Source organism: Beta vulgaris, chromosome 1 (assembly GCF_026745355.1).
Source record: "Beta vulgaris subsp. vulgaris cultivar EL10 chromosome 1, EL10.2, whole genome shotgun sequence".
NCBI classification, from domain to species: Eukaryota; Viridiplantae; Streptophyta; class Magnoliopsida; order Caryophyllales; family Amaranthaceae; genus Beta; species Beta vulgaris.
In genome coordinates, this window is record NC_079202.1 from 49,765,145 (window position 1) to 49,788,469 (window position 23,325).

At 36.2% G+C, this 23,325-nt stretch overlaps 2 protein-coding genes and 1 long non-coding RNA gene across 4 annotated transcripts; 1 reads left to right on the forward strand and 2 right to left on the reverse strand.

Moving 5' to 3' along the window:
• Nucleotides 1-252: 252 nt before the first annotated feature.
• On the forward strand, nucleotides 253-13,982 carry LOC104891330 (rho GTPase-activating protein REN1). 2 transcript variants are annotated; one of them, XM_010677013.3, is made up of 25 exons: nucleotides 253-478; nucleotides 614-670; nucleotides 962-1,048; nucleotides 1,422-1,458; nucleotides 1,682-1,758; nucleotides 2,488-2,558; nucleotides 3,004-3,082; nucleotides 4,003-4,147; nucleotides 4,954-5,073; nucleotides 5,672-5,749; nucleotides 6,371-6,426; nucleotides 6,524-6,593; nucleotides 6,830-6,914; nucleotides 7,136-7,382; nucleotides 7,681-7,935; nucleotides 8,188-8,493; nucleotides 8,670-8,719; nucleotides 10,085-10,145; nucleotides 10,244-10,327; nucleotides 10,851-10,964; nucleotides 11,060-11,223; nucleotides 11,407-11,473; nucleotides 12,231-12,296; nucleotides 12,402-12,614; nucleotides 13,233-13,982. In XM_010677013.3, the coding sequence occupies exons 2-25, from the start codon at nucleotides 620-622 to the stop codon at nucleotides 13,752-13,754; spliced, it is 3,105 nt and encodes a 1,034-aa protein (XP_010675315.1). In that variant the 5' UTR covers nucleotides 253-478; nucleotides 614-619; the 3' UTR covers nucleotides 13,755-13,982. The 2 variants fall into 2 exon arrangements, with proteins under 2 accessions (XP_010675315.1, XP_010675320.1); XM_010677018.4 differs by having other exon boundaries at nucleotides 254-478; nucleotides 11,054-11,223.
• Nucleotides 8,052-8,544, reverse strand: LOC125496248 (uncharacterized). The gene is made up of 2 exons (XR_008968938.1): nucleotides 8,403-8,544; nucleotides 8,052-8,301 (listed from the first exon to the last, which is right to left on the reverse strand). It is a non-coding gene; the product is annotated as an uncharacterized LOC125496248 (long non-coding RNA).
• Nucleotides 13,983-14,133: 151 nt separating the features above from the next.
• Nucleotides 14,134-15,771, reverse strand: LOC104891322 (NAD(P)H-quinone oxidoreductase subunit N, chloroplastic). The gene is made up of 4 exons (XM_010677004.4): nucleotides 15,225-15,771; nucleotides 14,713-14,829; nucleotides 14,542-14,627; nucleotides 14,134-14,418 (listed from the first exon to the last, which is right to left on the reverse strand). The coding sequence occupies exons 1-4, from the start codon at nucleotides 15,639-15,641 to the stop codon at nucleotides 14,355-14,357; spliced, it is 684 nt and encodes a 227-aa protein (XP_010675306.1). The 5' UTR covers nucleotides 15,642-15,771; the 3' UTR covers nucleotides 14,134-14,354.
• Between the last annotated feature and the right edge of the window lie 7,554 nt (nucleotides 15,772-23,325).

Genomic DNA, 23,325 nt, shown 5'->3' on the forward strand with positions numbered 1-23,325 from the left:
ATTCTCTCTCCTAAAATCATTTTTTCCCATACAACATTTATTTAAATAAACAAAAAATCTTTACTATCCCAACTTGCATAAATTACCGTGAAAAAGGGAAATGAGAACTATATTTTGGGACGGAGGGAGTAATTAGATTAGTAACCTCATAAATAAAAGATTATGAAGTGTATAAATATAGAAACTCAAAGAATTATACCAATAGTGCCTTCCACGTTTAATTCCCATAACAACACCTCCATCTGACACGTGTACAACTACCGTTTTACCCGGGCCCGCTAAATTGGGTCTCCAACGAGGTTTCCGTTGAAGACGAAAAACCAAACAACTTCCATTTTTTCTCCCTTTCACTTTTACACCCTTCAATCTTCTTCTCTCTTTTGTTTCTTTCTCAAAATTTTGTAAAAGTTTTAACCTTTTTTCTGGGTTAGGGTAAATATCCCTTTTAATCTTAATTGCAAATGTTGGGTTTTCAAAGGTACCCACATTGTTGAATTTGTTATATATGATGTTATGAATTGTGGGTTTGTTTTTTTTTTTTTGTGAAAAAAGTTATTAAAGTTTTGATTTTTTTTTTTTTTTTTGACGGGAAAGTTTTGATTTTTGGTTGTAGGATGTTATGATGAAGGAGCAATCGATGACTAACAAATCCACCGATGGTTCCACCCAGGTATTAATTTAATTATGAAATGTGGTAGCTAGATTTTTATTTTTTGATGTTGTTACATTGTGTAATGTTAATTGTATAAGTTTGTGTTTGTTATGTTTGTTTATCTGGTTATTAGTCAATGGATTGATATGGAATTTTGTGAATTTGGAATTTCTATTCATTTTCTTTATTAATTATGGGCTTTAATTGAATTGTAGTTTTTGATCATGTTGAAATGTTAAATGTTTCCAACTGTATTTGTTGTGAAGTTTAAATGTGAGTAATGGAGTCATGCCATTGTGCTGATTTCAGGGACCACCACAAGGAGAGAATGTCGCCGCTGCTCCTCCTCCTCAAGCGGGGCCACCGGAGCATCAGACCTCACGGTCCCGAAATCAGGTAGCTAAGAGCCTTCATTTTCTGAGGTTATAATTGTTTTGCCATTATAGTTTATCTATTCTTGTTGTTGGATGCGTTTTGTATCTTTTTTATGTTTTAGAAATACTGTTGTTTTGATATTTGAATTTGGGTTTAAGTTTGATTTGTTGTTCATACATGTTGAAGGGGTTCTTGAAATGCCACACATTTGATTATGCATAGTTATATGGTGATTATTGATACTATGGTTTATTTATTTGCCTTATGAAGTATTTTGAGTTTTCTAAAAGAAGAGGGAAGATCGTGCACTTTCTGTTGGAAGAATATGTGCAATTTTATTTTCTTTCTTGTGATTTAAGTGAAGTACAAGCTTAATTACTTCAATTGCTTGCAGGTGTTCAAGAGCGGGCCGCTATTTATATCATCCAAAGGTGGGTTTTTATTAATGTTCTTTTTGATGTTTTTTGCACTCTGAAAATATGGGGTGCTTCAGTTACTTGTATTCCAAGTTTGCTTTCTTTTTACTCCATAAACTGGCATGAGAATCAAAGAGCAAAGTGCATAGCTGACTCAACTAGAGCTGTATATGTTACAAGTATCGAGGTGAAATTAATAATTTACATTGCGACTGATATTGTTCATTCTTTCATCCAGGAATTGGATGGACGTCTTGGAAGAAAAGATGGTTTATACTAACACGTACATCTCTAGTCTTTTTCAGAAGTGATCCTGTGAGTTCTTTGTCTTTTCTAGTGAAATTATTTTCTGCATGCTGACTGGTGAAATTTGATTATATCCATTCTGTGCGCGTCCCCGGGGGTAGAATTAGCTTTCATCAATAATGTGCGGATAATGTAGCTTTTCTCTTTCCTTGAGCAGTTGAATATGGATACTAAGTCTTTTGATATTTTCATGGAAATATTTTGAATATATGTCTAGGTGCATGATGCCTCATGTTCCATTTTAAGCATATTAATCAAGTATTTTTACAAAGGACTACAAATAATGCGAAATTTTATGCTGTAACTATGGAACAGGAAAATTGACATCTCTGAAACAGAATGAAAGAATCGTATTGCAGGATTATTTTAACATTTCTTTCATACTATGCTGTGCACTCTTGCTGTCATAAAATCAATGTTCATGTTTCAATTGATATGTCTTGGAACGGTAGTCATCTATTGCAGCGCTATTTCTCCCCATAATTTTTTTTAGTACCAATGTCTTATTCTTTTTCTTAAGATTATCTCTAATTTCTTCAATTTTAGAACTCAGAAAGTTAATTTCACAAAGGAGTTGACAAAGTTCAAAGCCTATTTCTCTTGAATTTTGGTTTAGAACTAATATCAGCCACTAAATATTATTATCTGTAGTATTTTTTCACCAAGACTGTTCTCATATGTTTGAATGAGAAAGAGAAGAGTCTTATATGAAGAATCTGTTCATTGTTTTATTTTCAGAGTCTAGCGCCTCAAAAGGGTGGTGAGGTGAATTTAACCCTTGGTGGCATTGACCTCAACAACTCAGCTAGGTAAGGGTGCTGTAATGCTGTTTATGAGCTCGTTTTGTTTCTTTACTAGCTTGAAAATTGCAATGCATAAAATTTTAAGATATGAGTCTAATGAAAATTGCCCCTCTACCAGCTTCACCTATGTTACTCGGACTTGGTACCCATGTCAGACAACTACATGCCTAATGTCCAAACCGTCTACTCTACGTTAATTTCCTATGATTTTGTCCCGTAATGAAATGTCCAAGAATTTACATCCATGTTGGAGTGTTGATGATCTGACACGGGTACTTGGGGTAAAATAAAGAGTCTGAGTAACATAGGTCTTCATGTGATGTGGTTAAGGCTTCTCGTATCTGACATAACAACAGTGTTGAGATCCATATTGGGTTGTATTACTATCGAATTTAGTACTTTTGTGCTGATAAATGAAGTCACTAGCCTGATGATTTTTTTTTTCTGTTAGTGTGGAAGTCAAAGCAGATAAGAAACTATTGACAGTGTTCTTCCCTGATGGTCGGGATGGACGAGCTTTTACACTTAAGGTGCTTCTTTAAATCCCGTATCTTTTAGCCACTGAAATAGCCCTTTAGAATACAGTTTATCAACTTCCTGCTCCAAGAAGAACGATTTGCTTACCTTTTTTTTTTTGACAGATGATTTATTTACCTTACTTTACCATTGTTTCATAGTTCTCCAAATTCTATTGCTGCAAACTTGGTTTCTTTTTTTTAAAAAATTTATGTTTTACCTTACTTTAACATTTATTTTCAAATTATTGGTGTAGTTGTTCGTAAGTCGTCAAATATAGTAGGCTACAAAACATTAATTGGTAATGAGCTACTGGCCTTTGCCAATTGTTTCAGGAGTTACTAAAACAAAAATTAAGTGTGATGGTTGATTCAGAGTCATGTGAAGGATCTCGCCATCCCAAAGAGGAAGCTCAAGAAATTTTTACTTAACTTATTTTAGTAGGACTTGTCACCAATTAGCCTTTCTTTTCTTAAGGAGGTTGGTTTTTTGAAAATTAGTAAGGGTAAGTAGTTAGTGATCTTGCTGTATGTTCAAGGTAAAAAGGGTTCAAATGTGGTTTAGAGATAAGATATGGAAACCAGAGGCTTTATTAGAGTTCTCTGATAATTATGGAATACTTTGAGGAATCAGAATACTGGTTATGATACTTATGAGCTTCATGAATTGAAGCAAACTAATTCGGGTCGTTTTAGAAAAGACGTAGTGCATGTTTTTGCCTTTTGCTGATCCCTCTAGGAGCCACACATTCTCTCTCAAAGTATCTTTTATGTGGTTGAAATAAATTTTGAATTCATCTCATAGAATGATTGAAGAGAATAATGTCAATTATGTTTTCCTTTAACGATGAAGTAAAGAATAAAAGTAGGTTGGCTAGTCCCGATGATATAAATATATAATTGTCTATCTTTTGCCTTTCACATGCTGTTTGCAGGCTGAGACTTTAGAGGATCTACAAGAGTGGAAGACTGCACTCGACAATGCTTTGGCACTGGCGCCAAGTGCAACCAACAACGCTGGACAAAATGGGATTCTTAAAAGTGATCAGGCTGATGAAGCTAATGGTGCTGCTGATCAACGTATGCTTTTGTTTTGCTATATGCAGCGTGTGTGCTCCAGTTTTGCTTTTACTTAATCAATAACGTTTCTAAAAAGTGCAGTGCTTCTCTTTGGGCGTTCTCACTTTAGACACTTCCCCCCCCCCCCCCCTCCCCCACCCTATTGAGTTTCTTGTTGATGATAAGAAAATCAAGAGTGTGTTATGATGGTGCTCTCTTCATAGGTTAAAAAAATTCAGCCTATGTGCTGAGATTGGAAATTGAATGACAAGAAACAGCCTAGTGCATGAAGCTCCAAATTAAGTCAATTTGGGGCTTATGTACACATGGCCCTTAGCTTGTTAGTGAAGGACGTTGCTCATGCTGTACCACAGCCTAGTGCATGAAGCTCCAAATTAAGTCAATTTGGGGCTTATGTACACATGGCCCTTAGCTTGTTAGTGAAGGACGTTGCTCATGCTGTACCTCAATTAAGATTGATGACAAAAATTCTTGTTTGTAGTTCAGCTAAAAGAAGTATATTTTGGTGGTCAAACATTAGTATATTGATTATGAGCTCCCTACAGAGTTCTTGCATTGGCATTCAAGTTACTAAACTCTGTCACTTTCTTCTGGAAGCTTTTGAACATTTTTATTTCTTGATTTTACATTTTGCTATCAGTTGCGTTTCTTTTTCATTCGTGATTCAATTTTCCCTTGGCTACAATTGTTTGGACTTCTATCAATACTACTTGATGTTAGCTTTATAAATTATGCTCTCTCTACCAGTACTTTTTTTTTAAACAGTCAGGAGGCGTTGGGGTAATATTGTTAATTTTCTTTTACAGAGACAGATGGGCTACCTGGAAAATCTATGGTAATTGGTAGGCCAATTTTACTTGCTTTAGAAGATATTGATGGATCACCTTCTTTCTTGGAGAAAGCCCTCAGATTTGTTGAAGACCACGGTAGTTTCCTTTTCTTCCCTGGACAAGCTTTAACCCGTAGACTGAAATGCTCTACAGTGTACATGTTTGGTGCTCGATGATAATGATAATATTGTTAATTAATACTCTGCTAAACTTCTGTTTTGACTTGACATTTTCTCTCAAGTTTTATATCACTAGAACATGCTTTTTCATAATTTATCTCGTGCTGCATCAGTTCTTTTCACACCGAGCCATGGAATTGCAAGACATGATATATCTCTTGATCTTAGTCATTTAGGCTATACTAAGTATTTTGCTAGGACCTGATTCTGGAATTTACTTTTGTGAAATATTGATGTACGCCTTTCTCCTCTTGTCCTCTTGTTTGTATCCTTGATTCTGATCGGTTTGGAAAGGGATGGGGTGGGTGAGGGAGGATTTGGTTTCTTATTTTTATGAATAGAAGTTTTCCTTTTTCTGTCATGCTACCCCCTTTTATTGATAACTTATACATGCATCTTGTGTAGTTATTCCAATTTAATGGAATTTATATTGATGCTTATATCTAGCTGAAAAGTTACTGGTATAATGGTGTAACTTGTTTTGATAACCATTTTAATTTTGGCTGCTGGTGCAGGAGTCAGGGTTGAAGGAGTTTTGCGGCAAGCTGCAGATGTTGATGAAGTTTATCGTCGAGTTCGAGAATATGAACAGGGTTTGTTTAACGATACTCTTGTCTCTGAGGCAAAAACTTATCATATCTCGCAAGAAGAATCCTAATGTATACATTGAGGAGTCTTAATTTTGAAAATACCGCTTCCCCTTGATCCGGCATTGAAATAACCTTAAGTCATAGGTTCAACCTTTTAGATTCATCCTTTATGGTGAGCAAATGATCCAGGATATATTGAAGATTATGGACATACCAAGCGCAGAAAGCTGTTTTTCACTTTACCTTAAATGTCCTGTATTTGCTTTACATAGAAAAGACATAAAGGAGAATTGATATCTAACAATTACGTATCTGGGTACGTAACTTTTGGGCTGTTGGACTTAGAGTAGTTCAGTTAATCTGTAGACATATGTTTTGAGTCACATATGACTATCAATTAGATATTCTCAAATCAGTGTTACTTTGCCTCAGGGTTGTGTTAGTAGTCTAAACAAAATTTCTGCACCAAAGAGCGTCATATCTTCCTTTCAATTTGATCATTAGATTCTCAAATATAATATATTGATCCATTTGTTTAGGCAAAACTGTAACATATCAGGGTTGTTATTAGTCTAATAAAATACTTATTTTGTTGGCTTATGCTGTAATTTAATTTCTATGTAGGAAAAACTGACTTTTCCGCAGATGAGGACGCTCATGTCATTGGTGACTGTATTAAGGTATATGTTCTGATAATATATGCTAGATTTTTTTTGCTTGCTGCAGTATGTGTCCTGCATCATTTTTTGATTTGCTATCTTTTGGTGCAATCTTCAGTACATCTTAAGAGAATTACCATCTTCTCCAGTTCCAGCATCCTGCTGCAATGCGCTGTTAGAAGCATTTCGTAAGTTGCTACATAAAATTTTGTTTCTTCCATGAACTTCTGATTTAGCTGGCAGGATTAACATTCATGTTTTTGAATGAATCACAACCATGAGGCTTTTGCCATACTAAAATCATTCAGCATATGGTAACCCCACAATTCTTCATTTTGATTCAGATTTTTGTACACTTATAGATATAATGTTGAAGTATATGTTTTTCTTGCTGTTATATTTTAATGGTTACTATCATTTCTAGGAAGCGATCGCAACAATAGACTTAATGCTATGCGCACTGCAATACTGGAGACATTTCCGGAGCCAAACAGACGGTTACTGCAGAGGTAACTAATGCAAATTATTTTCTCTGCGTCCATGTGATAGATGCTTTTACCATATCTGCGTGATCCTTTTCATGTTCAGATTTCAGCTCCTGCAGAACATATGTGTTGTGCACTTGTGCATGAGATAGTAGTGCACCATAATCAAACCATTATGAAGTCTAAATTTGAATGAAAATCACATATTAGTGTTCTGGGCTTAGTTCTTTGTTCTTTATCTTCAGAATTCTCCAGATGATGCAAATTGTGGCTTCGAATAAGACAGTCAATCGAATGAGCACATCAGCAGTGGCAGCTTGCATGTCTCCTTTGCTTCTCAGGCCCCTTCTTGCTGGTGATTGTGAACTTGGAGATACACATATGGATGTGGCTGGAGATGGTTCATTCCAACTTCTTCAAGCAGCAGCAGCAGCAAACCATGCTCAAGCTATCATTATAACACTATTAGACGAATACGACAAAATATTTGGGGTAAATATCAAATTCCCTCTTCATATTTGTTCTGAGGATGAATAAGCAGTTCTATTTTCACTTTACCTTTGATATGATTTCTTTGTATTAGCTACATAGAAGCTTCTTATCGACGAGACTTTTAAGATCTCTTTTTACCATAACATAACTCAGAATTCTCTTCATTTGATGCCTTTTATTCAATAGTATGGTCGTCCTTAGTCATATATTGTTGAATTAACCAGGGCATTTTCTGGATTAAATCTCATGCATTTTGTGTATTGGTTTGTACTTTACGGTCCTTAAAATTTCATTTCAGGAAGGTTCGATGTCGGATACTGGATTATTCTCCGACTCTGATGAGAGTGGGAGTGGGACAGAAGAGGCCAGTGATGATGATATGTATGAGGATGATGATGATGATTACCTTGAAGATGATGACCATGAGGATGCATCAGATGATCACGATGAAACAGATGATCATGATGAAACAGATGATGACTATGAACATTCAGTAACTGAAACATTAAGTGGCAGTGATGACCATGGAGAGAGTGATTCTTGTGATGATAAGGCTAGTACTTCATTAGCTTCTTGTTATTACATGCATAGAATATTTGTCTATTATGATATTTCTTGTTAGTCGTAACATATTTGGTCTCAAAAAAGTCAAAAACCAACCATATTCGATGGATTTCAAAATTACATAATTTACTTCTATTATGATAAATCTGAATTGTATATACTACATAAAATTACAACTTTGGTCAGTTACTCCTCGCATTTTCTTACAAACTGCTGACACCGTATACTTTTTGGTGTTCAGCATAGTAGAAGGTCAAGCTCAATTGTCAGGCCTCCTGCAACAGATCATATTAATGTAGAAAACCAGAGATCATCATCAGCTTCACCTCGTACTCCAGAATCTCAGCGTGATCATCTGCAAGGTGTTGATGATAACATAAAGAGAAATGATGATAGATTGGTGACTAAAGTTGACTCTAGAAAAATACAAAGAGATATTCCAGCAGAGACAAGTACCATTAAAGAATTCGATAGTTCCAGCCAAATGTCATCAACTAAGTTCTTTGGATCCTCTCAAGTCAGACGCCAAAGGTGGGGAAGAACATCGGTAAGTCTGTTGTTTCCTTTATAACCCCCACTTTTCTTATAGTTGCTTTCTGTCAGTTGCTTACTCATTCAAGTTTTGGGCTTACAAATATTTGTTGCAGTATATCTTCTTTCAAAGTATTTTGTCCTTTTGAACTCTCAACAGTACTAACTATAACTGTTTTCTCTCTTATCCAGGCAAAGAAGAACCTTTCGATGGAATCCATTGATTTCTCACTTGAAGATGAGTAAGTTTTTCATGGCCTTTTGACTGATAGGTTATTAATTATTTATGTATTAAATTGCCAACTATTTTCTGTCAAATTTAAGTAGTTTATGTACTAGATTTTGGATCTTTATATCCTGATATCCATGTAGATGATAACTTTATGATTTAGCTTTTAGTTTCCGAAGTTATGTACTTGTAAGTTGTAAGGCATTAATTCTTACTTTGGGGGCTGTTTTAGTATCTGCCTTTCCAGCTTCTAAGAGCTAACAAAGTCAGGTATACCATTATATGTATTTGGATAATTCATCTGTGTTTTGGTATGTGAATATTTGATGCTATTCTCTGTCTGCTCATTGTCTTGGATACTCATCACTATCTTAGCATTATATGCTATAATTGTCACCACCATACCTTGAAGTACATGATTTACTTTCTCTGTCCCTAGATGTATGCTCCATTGCATTTTCCGGGGTCAAAGTTACCATACCTTATTTGTGATTTACTCTCTCTGTCCCTAAATGTATGCTCCATTGCATTTTGTGGTGCCAAAGTTTAAGAACTTTGAGCACGTATTCTCACCATACCTTATTTGTGATTTACTCCCTCTGTTTCTAAATGTATGCTCCATTGCGTTTTTGGGGGTCAAAGTTTAAGAATTTTGACCCCATATTTTGACCAACATGTAAGAAAAAATATAGTCATGATATATCTTGTTAGGATCATCTCAAAGTGTATCAAAAGTACGTACTTTCTATGATTTTTACTAATGTGTAATTAGAAATATAGTTATTTGAATATGCGTCTTGGAGACTGTGATAATTCCGATGTAGCGTACGTGAAGGGATGGCGGGATTATTTATTATTTTCCGGTTCGCTTATCACTTTATCTACCATATGTTCGCCTCTAGTTTTATAGAAACAGCCATGCTGCTTGGGAAACGCCAAGGCATGGGCTTTGGAGCTAAGATTCCCATGATTCAGCGATGGGATCTATCCTAGGTTTTGAGTGTTAATCCCCTTATTTGTAGAAATGGTACTATTATTAGTTGCTAGAAAATTTCGGATTTCTTTTGAGTTGTAGCCTAAAAAGTGAAGACTAGGAGATATGCCAAAACGTGTGGCACTCTATCATTTACTGATATCGAGCTTTATTATGTTAAGGTTTAATAATAAAAAATTAGTTAGTGTGGTGTACCTTTTCTGGATAGGTCCGATAAGTAGTTGAGAAGTATTCACATATATAAGGTGTCATGTTGGAAGTAAAAGAGGAATCCTAATAACATGAATGCTCTGGAGTCCGAAAGTTTTCCGTCACAGTAATCTTGATATCCCCTTGCCTTCATCATACTATGATCATGTTGCTGATTTTTCAGCTCTTTTACAGGGATGAAATCCAAAGACTTGAGGCTGCCAAGCTTGAGCTGGAAAATAGAATTGAAGAAGAGGTAGAAGCTATGCGTTGTTTCAATATTGTAATTTTTCCTGTACCATTCAGTCATTTTACTTAATGATATTAATACATGTACTTCATGCCTCATTTTAGGCTAATGGTAACGCAATTTTGCAAGCAAGTTTGGAGAGACGAAAGAAAGCCCTACATGAGCGTCGCCTAGCTCTTGAGAAAGATGTATGCTTTACATTTCCTCCATTGTTTGTTGGGGTGGGGTGGGGTGAGGAGGTTGTAGATGTCTTGTTTCTATTCCAAGTTATTTTAATTAGGGTAATGCTAAATGCAGCCCTTAGGGCTGCATATAAGCATTACATATCTTTCCTAAACTAGTATAAAGTTGGTTATTTATGACAAAAAGCATGCATTTATCAAGGTGATTAATGCTTGTTTTACAAAATAATTTCCATTTATAGGTTCTTATATGCAGCCCTAAGGGCTGCATTTAGCTTTTCCCTTCTAATTATATATAGCTTTATGCAATTTAAGAAAACGAATCATCTATAAATTATGGGTTCCAAAATACTGTGAATACATATAAGGTAAATACAGTTCTCTCTTATAATATGTATGGATTTGTTTCCTCATACTGTTGCCACATCATTCTTATTAATAACATGGTGAAACTGAACAAATTAGTTATGTGGTTGATGTTTGGGTTTCATCACCTTCATAATTCTGCTAGGATTAATGGTACACACAGGTGATTCGGTTGCAAGAACAGCTACAAAAGGAAAGAGATTTTCTAGCAACTCTGGAATCTGGATCTGAATTTGATATTTCTCAAGTGCCTGATTCAGCAAGTATTGATGAAAAGGTTAGTTTACTGTAAAAACTTCTACGACTGTAGCCTGTATCATTCTGTGATTTCTATCCTGTGATTTCTGACAAGTTTTTCTGTTCAAGATGAAGGTTGAGATTCAAAAAATTGCTTTAGCTGAGGAAAATTTTAGTAACTTGAAGCATAGACTTGATGATATTGATGCAGAGCTTCATCATCCACATGAGCAAAACGCATTCTTTCTGCACCAAAGGAACAATAAATTACACGACTCTTTAAGTCAAGGGACTATGTTGTAAGAACACTCATGCATGCTCATCATCATCCTCTGATAGCTTTTCATGAGAGTTTAACTTAAAGCTGATTGCTTTACCAGCTGATTAGTGCTGGCATCAATTGAAAATGTTGAGTTACACTTGAAATGTCTATATACCAATCCAATGGAGTGTCCAGTAATTGCTGTTCCTTGACATCGCAGGGTAAACAACAAGGACAATGAGATGAAAGATGAGTTACATCTTAATGAAAGATCAAGCAAAAATGAGGTAACTCATCTTATTTCATCAATATATTTGAGTTTAAGCTGGCCAGCAGTGGTATTAAATGCTGGGGGAGAAATCATGTGTAGCTCAGATATAGAACAAGCTTGTACATCTAAGTAATGTGCTTAATAAGTATCTAGAGGTTTTCCAATGAAATTGAGGTTTTCCTTGGCTCCTTGTTAACGCGTGCAATTAGCATGTGGGAGGTTTTTCCTTGTGTTATATTGTCATAAACTTAGTATAAAGGGATGGATTTGTACTCAATGTATACCACAATGCATGTCCTTTTTAATATTTCAAAAAAGTTTATACTTGAAGATTAGAAACTTAAGAAGATTATTGAATCAATATGCATTTATTAAAGCAAGAGGGCAATCATATGGTATAAACAAAAAGGTTATTGTGGAATGACATGGAGAGATAGCATCTATTATCATAGCTATAATGTTCTTGCGCGTGTTATCATGTCAAGTTAGTTTGCCTAATCTGTATTAGTGTGCGGCAGCCGTCTTTTGCTCTGTTTATTCTTTTCCTTTAAAAAATCAATTCCAAGTGTACCAATTCAATAATTTCAACCCCTTCAACATGTTAATATTTTTACCACTAACTGGCTTATCTTATGTCTGGTTCTTGTCGTCTGTGACTTGCCAGATCAGCTTTTGCTAGATCTGGGCTCTGGATGCTGGTTGATTGATTTCTATACCCAATGTGGAATCCGTTATCAGTAGTTCTTTTTTCTTACAAAAGAGTGGCTTTTCAGGGACAACAGGATTCTAACATGGATGGAGCTGATCGTGATAATGAGGGAAATAATGATTCAGCAAAGGTAGCTTACTGAAAATATCTATATTCTGGTTGATTCTTTAATATATCTTTTAGTGCTGTATCTTTAATTTTCATCTCTTTTCTTTGTCATTATTGCTTTGGTAAGATTAAAATTGAGCGGAACTTTAAAATGGATGGAGATGATCGTGAGAATGACCGGAAAAATGAATCATCAAACAAAAACCAGAACCAGGCGAGTGATGTATCACGAGGCAGTTCTTCCAAATTCGGATGGTTTCCAAGTAATTCATCATCCACGGATTCCCCAATCCCCAAGGGTAGTCCCTCCACTTCAAGAAAGTCGAGTTTAAAAGGCGAGGTAGGTCTATTTTCCATCACAGATACTCCACAATTTTTTATCTCCATCTTAATATTTGAAGTAGACCAGAACAGTTCAGCTAGCGAAGCTTTACTGCATGGTGGTGTTTAAATATGAAGAGTTCATCCTAAGACCTAATTTACAATGTCATTATTTTGCACTAATGTCAAAAAATAGCTTAATTCTGAAAATTGGGATGTCAGGCTGAATGAATTGGGCCTTATATTACATACTCTCTTAACAAGTAGACATGTCCTAGTGTTTTACTCAGCTACTTCATATAAAATTTTGTACTCTTTCCACCATGTTGACTTTTATGCAAATACAAGGACTACAATTAATGAGTATGTTAATACTCTTCAAGAGCATCAACTAATAGTAAGTATAATGATTAATGGGAATAAAGACCTTTTTTTTTGGAATATATCAACTAACCTGGACAACAAAATGGGACAAAGCAAAACAAAAAAAGGTGGACAGTGTCTTTGAAACGAAGGGAGTACCTTTTTGGCCTGAATTGAAGTGTGAGTTTGATGTAGGCATGCTAATAGAAATTGATGAACAGTTGAAAATTGCATTTAAAATTTCTGAAGCTAAAAATATTCTTATTCATAACAGGGAAATAGCTCTACCACTTCTGCACTGTCCAAACTGACAACCCGGCTCAACTTCTTGAAAGAAAGACGTAATCAAATCGCAAGTGAGCTCCAAAACATTGACAAAGGTCGAGGATCTTCAACGCAACCCACCCTAAGCCCTGGGAAAGGAAAAATTCCGGAACCTATCCATACAGCCCACAATCCCGACAAAAGTCAAGGTTCCGAAGCTACCTTCTCGGAGAACTCGGAAGATCGTGTGCACCAATCATCACATAGTTCAGGCAAGGGTTCATCAACAGAAGTTGATAACAGGAATAACAAGAAGACTGATAACAAAGACAACAAAAAGACTGATAAGGACAGCAACAAAAAGACTGATAAAAAGGCTTCGAGCTCAAAGTCAGATTCTTCTTCATCACAGAATCAGCAGCAACTTGATAGAATAAAGTCAGAAGGAGGTCAATCATCATCAAAAAACTCAGATAAAGCTCGACGACAAGATGGTCAGCATTCTAGTACTCCTAGGACACTATCTAGATGATTAGTAGTCCAAAAATATGAAGTTCTTTTACTTCTTTGACAGTCATTAACAGGGTTACTTAATTACGTGGTACTACATGGTTTTTTATATTTATTAGCATCAGATTCAGATTAGTGTTATAGTGGTGACTTCAATACACAGTGTCAAGACCTCATTGAACCCTCTTTGTACAGAACCACAGTTGGATGATTCTTTTATAACTGAAATTGGAAAATTAGTTTATTCTTTTGTTTTTCTCTTTTATCAGTAACTTTTGGTACAAAATTTACAACTCATGTTCTGTAGTTTCCTACTTGAAAATAGGAGAAAAGTGTTGATTTCTTTTGCATGTAGTTGATGATTCTGACAAGATTTGTTTGCAATTTTATAGTTGTTCTCCTTAAACAGCAAAAGCCTCTTTAATTCACTTCTACTTCATCTGTTCTGTATACAATGCTGTACAACTAATCACAAACCCCAATTTAACATACAACGATGTCGTCTCTTGCAAGTAAAATGATATAATTTTTGGAGATCAGCTTTTCTTAAGAGTGAAAGAAAAAATATATATCTCCTGAAAATAGTTTTCAAGATAACCATGTTTTCTTTCAGTAGTGTCTTTCATGCTTCCTGCAGTGGTGCTAGTCCTGCGATCTCCTTGAGCGGCTTCCACATGAATTTCCTCCTATTTACATACATCAAGATGAAGATAATCAATGTTCAAAAATCATCTCCATTGTTTTGTTCCAATATGTTTTAAGTTGCAATGAATTTATCAGCAATTAACCCAGAAAAGTATTAAGCATACCAGTTGCCACATTCTGCTATTACCCTGACTTTGGGTCGAAGAGACGGAAGCAGTGCCAGAAATTGCAGTTCAGATTTGGATAGAACCTGAGCAATTCACAACATATAATGCAGAAAATATTATTACTACTATTCTATTGTGTCAGTTAAAGAACCCTTAAATTTAATTTACCTTGGCTTCAATTACCCAGACAACAAGGCCCTTAGCATCAGAAGGAAGTGCTTCAAGCCTGTAATCAATTTCTGGTGGAAACCACCACCTTGCTATGGGTTGCTTCCCTAAATGAGGCTGTACTTCCGCAAACCCGACATAAGAAAAATAATTAGTGGAAAGAGGAAAACTTGAGCTAGAGAGAGCTACCAAATATGGTCTGTTAGCCTATGTTATTCGGACAATTCATTCATATCAAGTACTCGTGTGGGATCTTTGGCTCTGAATAGGACACTCGTAACTTAATTTTGGATCAAAATCATAGAAAGTTTACACAAAATATCCGACTCTACCATTAGGCACCTACCTATGACCCACACGAGTACCTGAGTCTGAGTAACATAGTTGTCAGCTATAATTGTCATCTCTGCATCTCTTTTGTGCATGAGATTTCATGTCATCTCTGCATCTCTTTTGTGAATGGATCAATGAAACAGTACAATATTCTGATAGAAAAAAGTTGTCAGACTCACAGGGCAAACAGGGTGAACCTTGGTGAGGGTGGCCTCAGGGTCACCAAGTCCACGAGCCGAGATATCAAGAAAATGGTACCCCTGGTACCGAAGGCGGTTCAAGTATCGGCCCTCATAGCCGCCCTCATGTGGGACGTATATAGCAAGGGATTTATGCTCCTCCACATCGGATAACCACGTCCCAAGATCAAACTTCAGAAGATCACCTCCTATGAAATCCTTTATTCCAATTCCACTGCTACACCTGATCACATTCCTAGCTCTCCTTTGCACCCGATTTCTGCTTCCTGTGCTGCTGTTTTTTGTTAAATCTATTGGACTGATGATGCAGTGTAATGATTTGTTTGGCAAATGCTGCCTTTTCTGTTGGATATTGAAGGAGGGCATCCCATGTTGTAATGAAGTCATGGCAGCCATACTTTTATCTTAAAATTATCTCCCTTTGATTGGATTTTATCTTGTGTAATAGAAGTAGTATTAAAGAGTCCATAATAGAAGAGTTTGGAGGGTATAATGAGCAAGGCTGAGGTAGTGTGTGCAAATATTTGTATGGTGTAGAAGGAAGATAAGGAAAGGAGAGTTTGGCTAATGCAATCGTTACTGCTCATCAGTCAACGTAACAACTGGTGATGTGGGAGCCTTTTTAGCTTATAGTAGAGTCGTTACTTAAGGGGCCCCATGTCAAAACAATATGATTTACAATCCTATTATGATCAAATATGGTAACCAATGCTAATTCATGCAAGTTATCATTGATAAAAGAAAAACCTAAAGAAATCATTGTTTCATTCTTCACATATCTCCAACACACAAGAAATCAACAAAATACAACAAGAATCTACAAACTGCTGGTGCACATGAAAATACCAGGAGAATCTAGTACACCGATCAAAATGCGTTCACGTGTATATACAATAAATGAACATTAAGTGAAAAAAAGTAAATGTCTTTGATTTTCCATAAGGGGATTCGATTCTACAATGTTCTTTTATATAAGACACAATGTTTGAAACTATGACCAAATTTGCATTTATAATTTACTACAGTAACAATTAGTGTTGTAATGAATTTTTTAAAAATTTAATTCATAATATTCAAAAACTAAGATTAAATGTATATTTTAATTAATCAATAGAGTGAAAATTGAAACTCCCGTTTTATACCCAATTCATTTTCCCAAAAAAGTTGCTTATTTCGAGTCAAAAGCTTCCTTTGCTTTGATTTGCTTAATCAGAAAACAATTATTTATTTTAATATGTGTTTTCCAATTTTATTTTCATTTTTTTGCAACTTATCAGATTTTATTTGAACTTAATCTTACGTTGTAAAAATATGTCAAATTTTGTTTTTACTTTTTTTTTGCTGAACTAAAATCATATTAACTTGTTAGACCTTAGTAGTTCTTATTAATTCTTATGGACTCATTTTAACTTATTAGTTACTCCCTCTGTTTGTTTTTAATTTACTTACTCAACTTTTGGGAACCAAAGAGGAAGTACAAAAGCATAGAAGAGAAACTAAAAAGGTAAACTAAAGACATGTTACTAAAAATAGAAAGTATAACAATGTGTGAATTAGAAAAGGGTTTTGCTAAACAACGTTCTAGAATTTCTTAGTAATGCCCTAAATATAGTATTTTTATACCGTATTTATATACTTGCATTTCTTTCCTCTCCTTGACTCACTTCCCTACCCTCCTCCTCCTCCTCTAATTTCAAAAGTTCCCGCCACACCACCACCACCACCACCACCACCAACGTATCCCAACACACCACTACCACCCCCTTCTTCTCTCCTCTGTTTTTTCTTCATTTTTTATCGGCGTCGTTTATACTAGGAAATACTAGGGCGTCTGTTTAGCAACCCACCACCAGCGATCATAAAAACAGATGAAAAAAGAAATTGTGTAGATCATAATCACAGGATCTAATTTCCGTTTCAGTAATTATATATATAAATTGTAGTGATACTTGTATACTTGAATAGCTGAATTAAGTACTTAATTAGTGTTAGAAAGGCTACAAAGATTATGCAAGGATCACGAATTTGACTACGAGAAACAACGAAGAACAATCTTCTAGGCACGATACGCTTTCCCAAAAGCAATATTCCGACCCTTACTTTGAGCACGGGTTACACAGAATTCACTCTCGAGATACAAAGAAGAACAACAATGTTCTTGCTCACTAAGAACAATGTCAATTAAGAACAAATGTGTTTTGGATTTGCAATGATGAATTAACCTTTGTGCTTGAGTGTTTTAGATAGTTTTTCAACATCATTCAATCATACGAGAGAGGTGCCATATATATAGAGGATCATTATAATGTCTAAAACTTACGTTAAAGCATAAAAACCGCTCAAGGAAACAAGCAATGTTCCGCGAAAAACCAAACCGGCCAACAAGGAGCACTTGCTCCATGCTGGAGCGCTCGCTCGTCCATGGAGCGCACGCTCCATGGACCTGCAGTCCCTATGGCTTCATTTCCTCGATCCCTGCCCAATCTGAGCGAGTGCTCTATCTGAGCGAACGCTCTATATAGGCATCCTCTATATCCTACGTTGTTAAGTCACGACACCTTAACCAAGTGATTTAATACAAACATAATCATGAATCTAATCATACAAATACTCTAAATCTCCAACAATCCTTCCCCATTTAGAGTATTTAAAAGATTATTGCACAACATCACCATAACAACACAATCTCATGCATAAATGAAAGTGTACAAAGATTTGAACTCCCGCTTAGTATAATACACATTCCAAGTAATCGTATCCAAATGGTGTCGATAAACGATTGAACCATTAGCAATACACAATGATAACTTGAAGATACTATACACACAAGATTAACTACTTGTTCTTAATACAAACTCGACACTTAAAGCCATGTGTCCATATCAATTCATAAGTGCATCAAAGCTATACCCCACTAGCTCCTTGAAGCGGCCAAACTTTGCACTTACATAGGTAGATCTCTTAGAAGAAACATGCTCCTATGATAAAGCATAATGTCAAGAGACCTACTAAGATTATACAACCTCTTAAATCATCACAGATTTATAGAACTTTACCTTGGATGATTATATTAGTTCTTTCAATCATCAAATAAGAAAATTAATCTTATTGAACTCAAGACCCAACGTCTTATTGGGCGTTAAGTTAAGATTTCCCTACTCGTGATTTCAATGGGCACCAATCCTAAATCGATTGTCATCCTTTTTACCGTATCTCTAGCTAAAGCCTTAGTGAAGCAATCCGCTAGATTATACGTAGTCTCTACATAGTCAACTGTAATAGCACTATCTTTGATCAATCCTTGGACATAACTATGTCTCACACCGATGTCCTCGATTTATCATTGTAAACTTGACTATAAGCCCTTGCATTACTATCACAATGTATAGCAATAGGTGAAATCGGTTTTGGCAACAAAGGTATCTCAAACATGAGATTCCTTAACCACTCGACTTCTTTACTTGCCGATGACAGAGCTATAAACTCTGATGTCATTGAAGAATCCGCAATGCAAGTTTGTTTTTTGGAAGCCCAAGATATAGCACCTCCCCCAAGGAGGAATACCTATCCACTTGTGGAGGAATGATCTTCTCTATTAGAGATCCAACTTGCATCCGAATTCCCTTCTTAAATCGAAGGATATGCACTATAGAACAAAGCATAATCCATGATTTTCCTCAAATACTTTAATACTCGACGAATAGCTTGTCAATATTCCATACTAGGATTATTATACCTACTTAATTTCCTTACCGCAAACGTGATATCTGGCCTAGCACTCGTCATAGCATACATTAAACAACCTATAACCCTCGCATACTCAAGTTGAGACACAACAATACCATCATTTGGCAACAAATTTTCACTTGGGTCCATAGGAGTTGAAACAAGAGAACAATTACTAACATTAAACTTCTTGAGCACTTTCTCAATGTAATGAGATTGTGACAAGATCAATTTTCCATTGCCTCTCTTAATTCTTATACCTAAGATGACATATGCCTCTCCTAAATCTTTCATGGAGAATTTTGAAAGTAGAAAGGATTTTGTCCATTTAGCTTGTGACAAATCCGTTCCAAAAATCAACATGTCATCTACATATAAGCAAATCATGACACCATTACCGTTGTCATCAAATTTGTTATACACACACTTGTCTGAATTGTTCAACTTGAAACCATTAGACAACACAACCTCATCAAACTTTTAATGCCATTTCTTTGGTGCTTGTTTTAGCCCATACAAAGATCTAATTAACTTGCATACTTTGTGCTCCTGATCTTTGATGTGTTCATTATTCATCGATTATTTGCTCTAATCCCCTTAGTTTTGATAGTCGATTTGGGCTCTTTTGAGCTCCTTCTTGTGGATTTGATGTGTTTGGAGCTCTTGTCGTGTTTTGCAGGTTTTGATACAGATTAGGCACTTTTTGCATTTATCTGAGTCACGACACGGAAGTCTAGCACTCACACAAGGTCCAAGGAGCATCCGGAAAACCACACAAGCATTTTGGTTGGATTCCACGAAGAAAAAGACAAGGAAAAGACTTCGCCCGGTCGACGGGGCGGCGTGGCCCGACCGGGCAAAGTTTCATACTTAGCCACTGCAACATTCGAAGAAGAACACGTTCACGCGCCCGACCGGGCGGATTCGCCCGGCCGACCGGGCGAACTAGAATACTTGGGTTTTCACCCTTCATTTCGCCCGGCCAACCGGGCGACCAGACGAAGAAAATCACTTACGCGCCCGACCGGGCGGAATTTTTCCTTCGTCGTAGTTTGCTGATCACCGTCGCCCGACCGGGCGGTAGCTCGAGACGCGTTTTTTCGGGTTTTTTTACCCGATTTTGTAAGAAGTATAAATAGATTTTTTATATTTTCGAGAGACCTATCTTATTTTCTACGTTTTTTAGAGCAAAACACTTAGTTTATTCTCTCTAGTTTTGTTGAACTTTTACATTGGAAGATTAAATAGATCGTCGATTTCCTTTTCCATCGTTCTTCAATCATTTGGTATTCTTCTCTACTTAGTTTAATTTTATGAATTCTTTTACTTTGATTATGTTTATTGCGTTTAATATCATCATGAGTGAGTAGTCTATTTCTAGGGTTTAGAGAGGGAAGCCATGTTTATACCTTTTTGATTGTAGTTTGATGTTCTTCAATAATTGGATTGAATTAGAATAATTCCTATTGATTTGTTATACTTGTTTAATTCATGTAATTGCAATCCAATCATGAGTTATGTTTAGCTAATAAGAATTAGAATCGAAAGATCATATTCATTAGAGGCTTATTACAATAGGTAGATTTGATTATGTTGAGCGACCGTACTGGCATATGTAAATCTAGGAGTTGTTAATGCCTGACCAAGGATTAACGAAATACTTCATTTATTTGAACCTTAATCCAAGTGTTGTTGAACTATATTATATTGATTAAACTGGTATAAGCATGGTGGACCGATCGATTGCCCTAGACTTTTAATTAATTGATAAATCTCCATTTTTCTGCGTTCTAGTTCATTCTAGCTTAGTTATTAATTCCTCAATTATTTTCCTCTCTGGAAGTAGTTAGATAATTGATATAAATCTGTAGAACTACTCTCCATGTGGATCGACCTGTATTTGCTAGTTTCTGCCAAACAGACACCGTGCACTTGCGGTATATTTTAAAACGCATCAACCTTTCACGACAAACCCTTCTAGTTGTCGCATGTAAACCTCTTCCTCTAGTTCTCCATTCAAGAACGTTGTCTTGACATCCATTTGATGGATCACAAGCATATCAATAGCCGCAAGAGCTATTAATAACCTTATAGTAGATATTCTAGCAACAGGTGCATATGTATCGAAATAATCAATACCCGGTTTTTGTGAAAAACCTTGAGCCACAAGACGGGCTTTGAATTTATCAATAGTCCCATCCACTTTCATTTTCTTTTTGAAAATCCATTTACACCCCATTGGTTTACACTTAGGAGGTAAATCAGCTAGAACCCAAGTGTTATTTCCCATGATGGAATCCATCTCATCATCAATTGCCTCTTTCCAAAAAGCGGCATCTTAAGACCTCATAGCCTCATTAAACATTAAAGGATCCTCTCAAGAATTTCTTCATACAGTTGATGTGGAGACTGTTGTATAAGAAATCCTTCAGAAATCGTTTTCTCCATTGAATTGATAATCCAATTTTCGGATCATTTCTGATCAACTTTTGTATATTTGTATCATCAACATCAGGTCTCTTGCTTGATCCATCAATGAAACAAAGCTTGTTTTTGGCTCCAAGTGCCATTCGAATCACTCAATTCCAGCTCAGAAAATTATCGCCATTAAATTTGTGTGCAGCAAGTTGTTGTTTTGGATGATCACCAGAACCTAAGTAGAATGGATCACTATATCCAATGTTTGAGGTTTTATTAGTTAACTCAGGTGTATTTGGAATTAAATTTCCAGCAGCTTCATCCATTTTTGAGAATTTTGAAGAAAATTTTAAGACTAGAATGATCAGGAAATGATCAAATTTAAATCTGATTGTGTTAGAACGTGAAGATTCAAGCAGAAAATGATCTTAAGATCCCTTTGCACCTCTGATACCATGTGAATTCAACCTACTAAAGTTGAATCAACGCGGAAAACAAAGGATATTTCAAAGAGAATTGAAGAGAAAAAAGTAAGAATGTGTTTATTTCTGTATATCTCTCTACAAACTAAGAGAAATCCATATATATATATATATATATATATATATATATAGCTGAACTAAAACTTCTCTTACAAGCTTCTAACTAACTTTATCCTCATAATTTACAAGTAACAACTTATTTACACGTCGGGTCATTCGAATCACGGCAGTTTTACTATAGATCTATCTAAAATTGTATTTGTATACTTTTCCATACTCTTTCTTTCCCAAATACTACCTCCGTTTCAAATTAATTGTTACACTTTGACATTTTACACTATTCACAAATTGCACTTTGACCCTCGTTTGTGATTTATACGTGAATAAAAACATAGTCATGTAGGATCTTGTTAGATTCGTATTAGTATGTATTTTATTAATATGTACTTTTTATAATTTTTCAAATACAAAACTAAAGATATATGTCCTCAAAGTTTTGCATTGGCATGCGTGAAAAGTGTAAGTGTAACAATTAATTTGAAACAGAGGTAGTATAGTCTACACATTTGACATTTTAGGTTGTTAAAACCTTTTGATTTTCAAAGCAATATTACACATCTTATTTTGCCTACCAAATAAAAAATACTTCTAACTCCGATCTCTATAACACTTTTTATCATTAAAATAGGGTCTTGCTATTCGCCGCCCTATAATTACCTACTAACGCCCTAAATACAGTATTTTTATACAGTATTTGTATACTTATCTTCTTCTCACTTTCTCCCCTTCCTTCACTTCTTCCAGACCACCACACCACCACTACCACCACCATCACTACCACCACCACCACCTGTGTTCGTTGCTGCTGCCGCACCGCCACCACCGCTGTCACGTCCACCACCACTGACCTTTCTTCTCTCTCCCCTTCCTTAACTTCTTCCACACCCCCACACCACCACAACACCACCACCACTTGCGTCACAGATTCCGCACCACCATTATACCACACCACCACTGATGTCAAACACCGACGTACCACCACCATCCAAACCCTTAGACTGTTTTTTTTTATAAAAAAAATAGAGAGGCGTCCACCATGGACGCCCCACCAATGGTGGAGGCGTCCATGGCAGGCGCCTCACCCTGCGGTGGGGCGCCTGTCATGGACGCCTCCACCAATGGTGGGGCGTCCATGGTGGGCGCCTCTCTTTCTTTTGATTTTTTTTTTAAAAAAAGTTGGAAGGCGTCCACCATGGACGCCCCACCACCGGCAGAGGCGCCCATGGCAAGCTCCCCACCGCAGGGTGAGGCGCCTGCCATGGACGCCTCCTCCGGTGGTGGAGCGTCCATGGTGGACGCCTTCCAGCTTTTTTTTTCTGTAAATTGAATTGGGGAAACAGAGGAAAAGAAGAAGGGTAGTGGTGTGCCGGCAGCTATGGTGGTGGTGGTTTGCG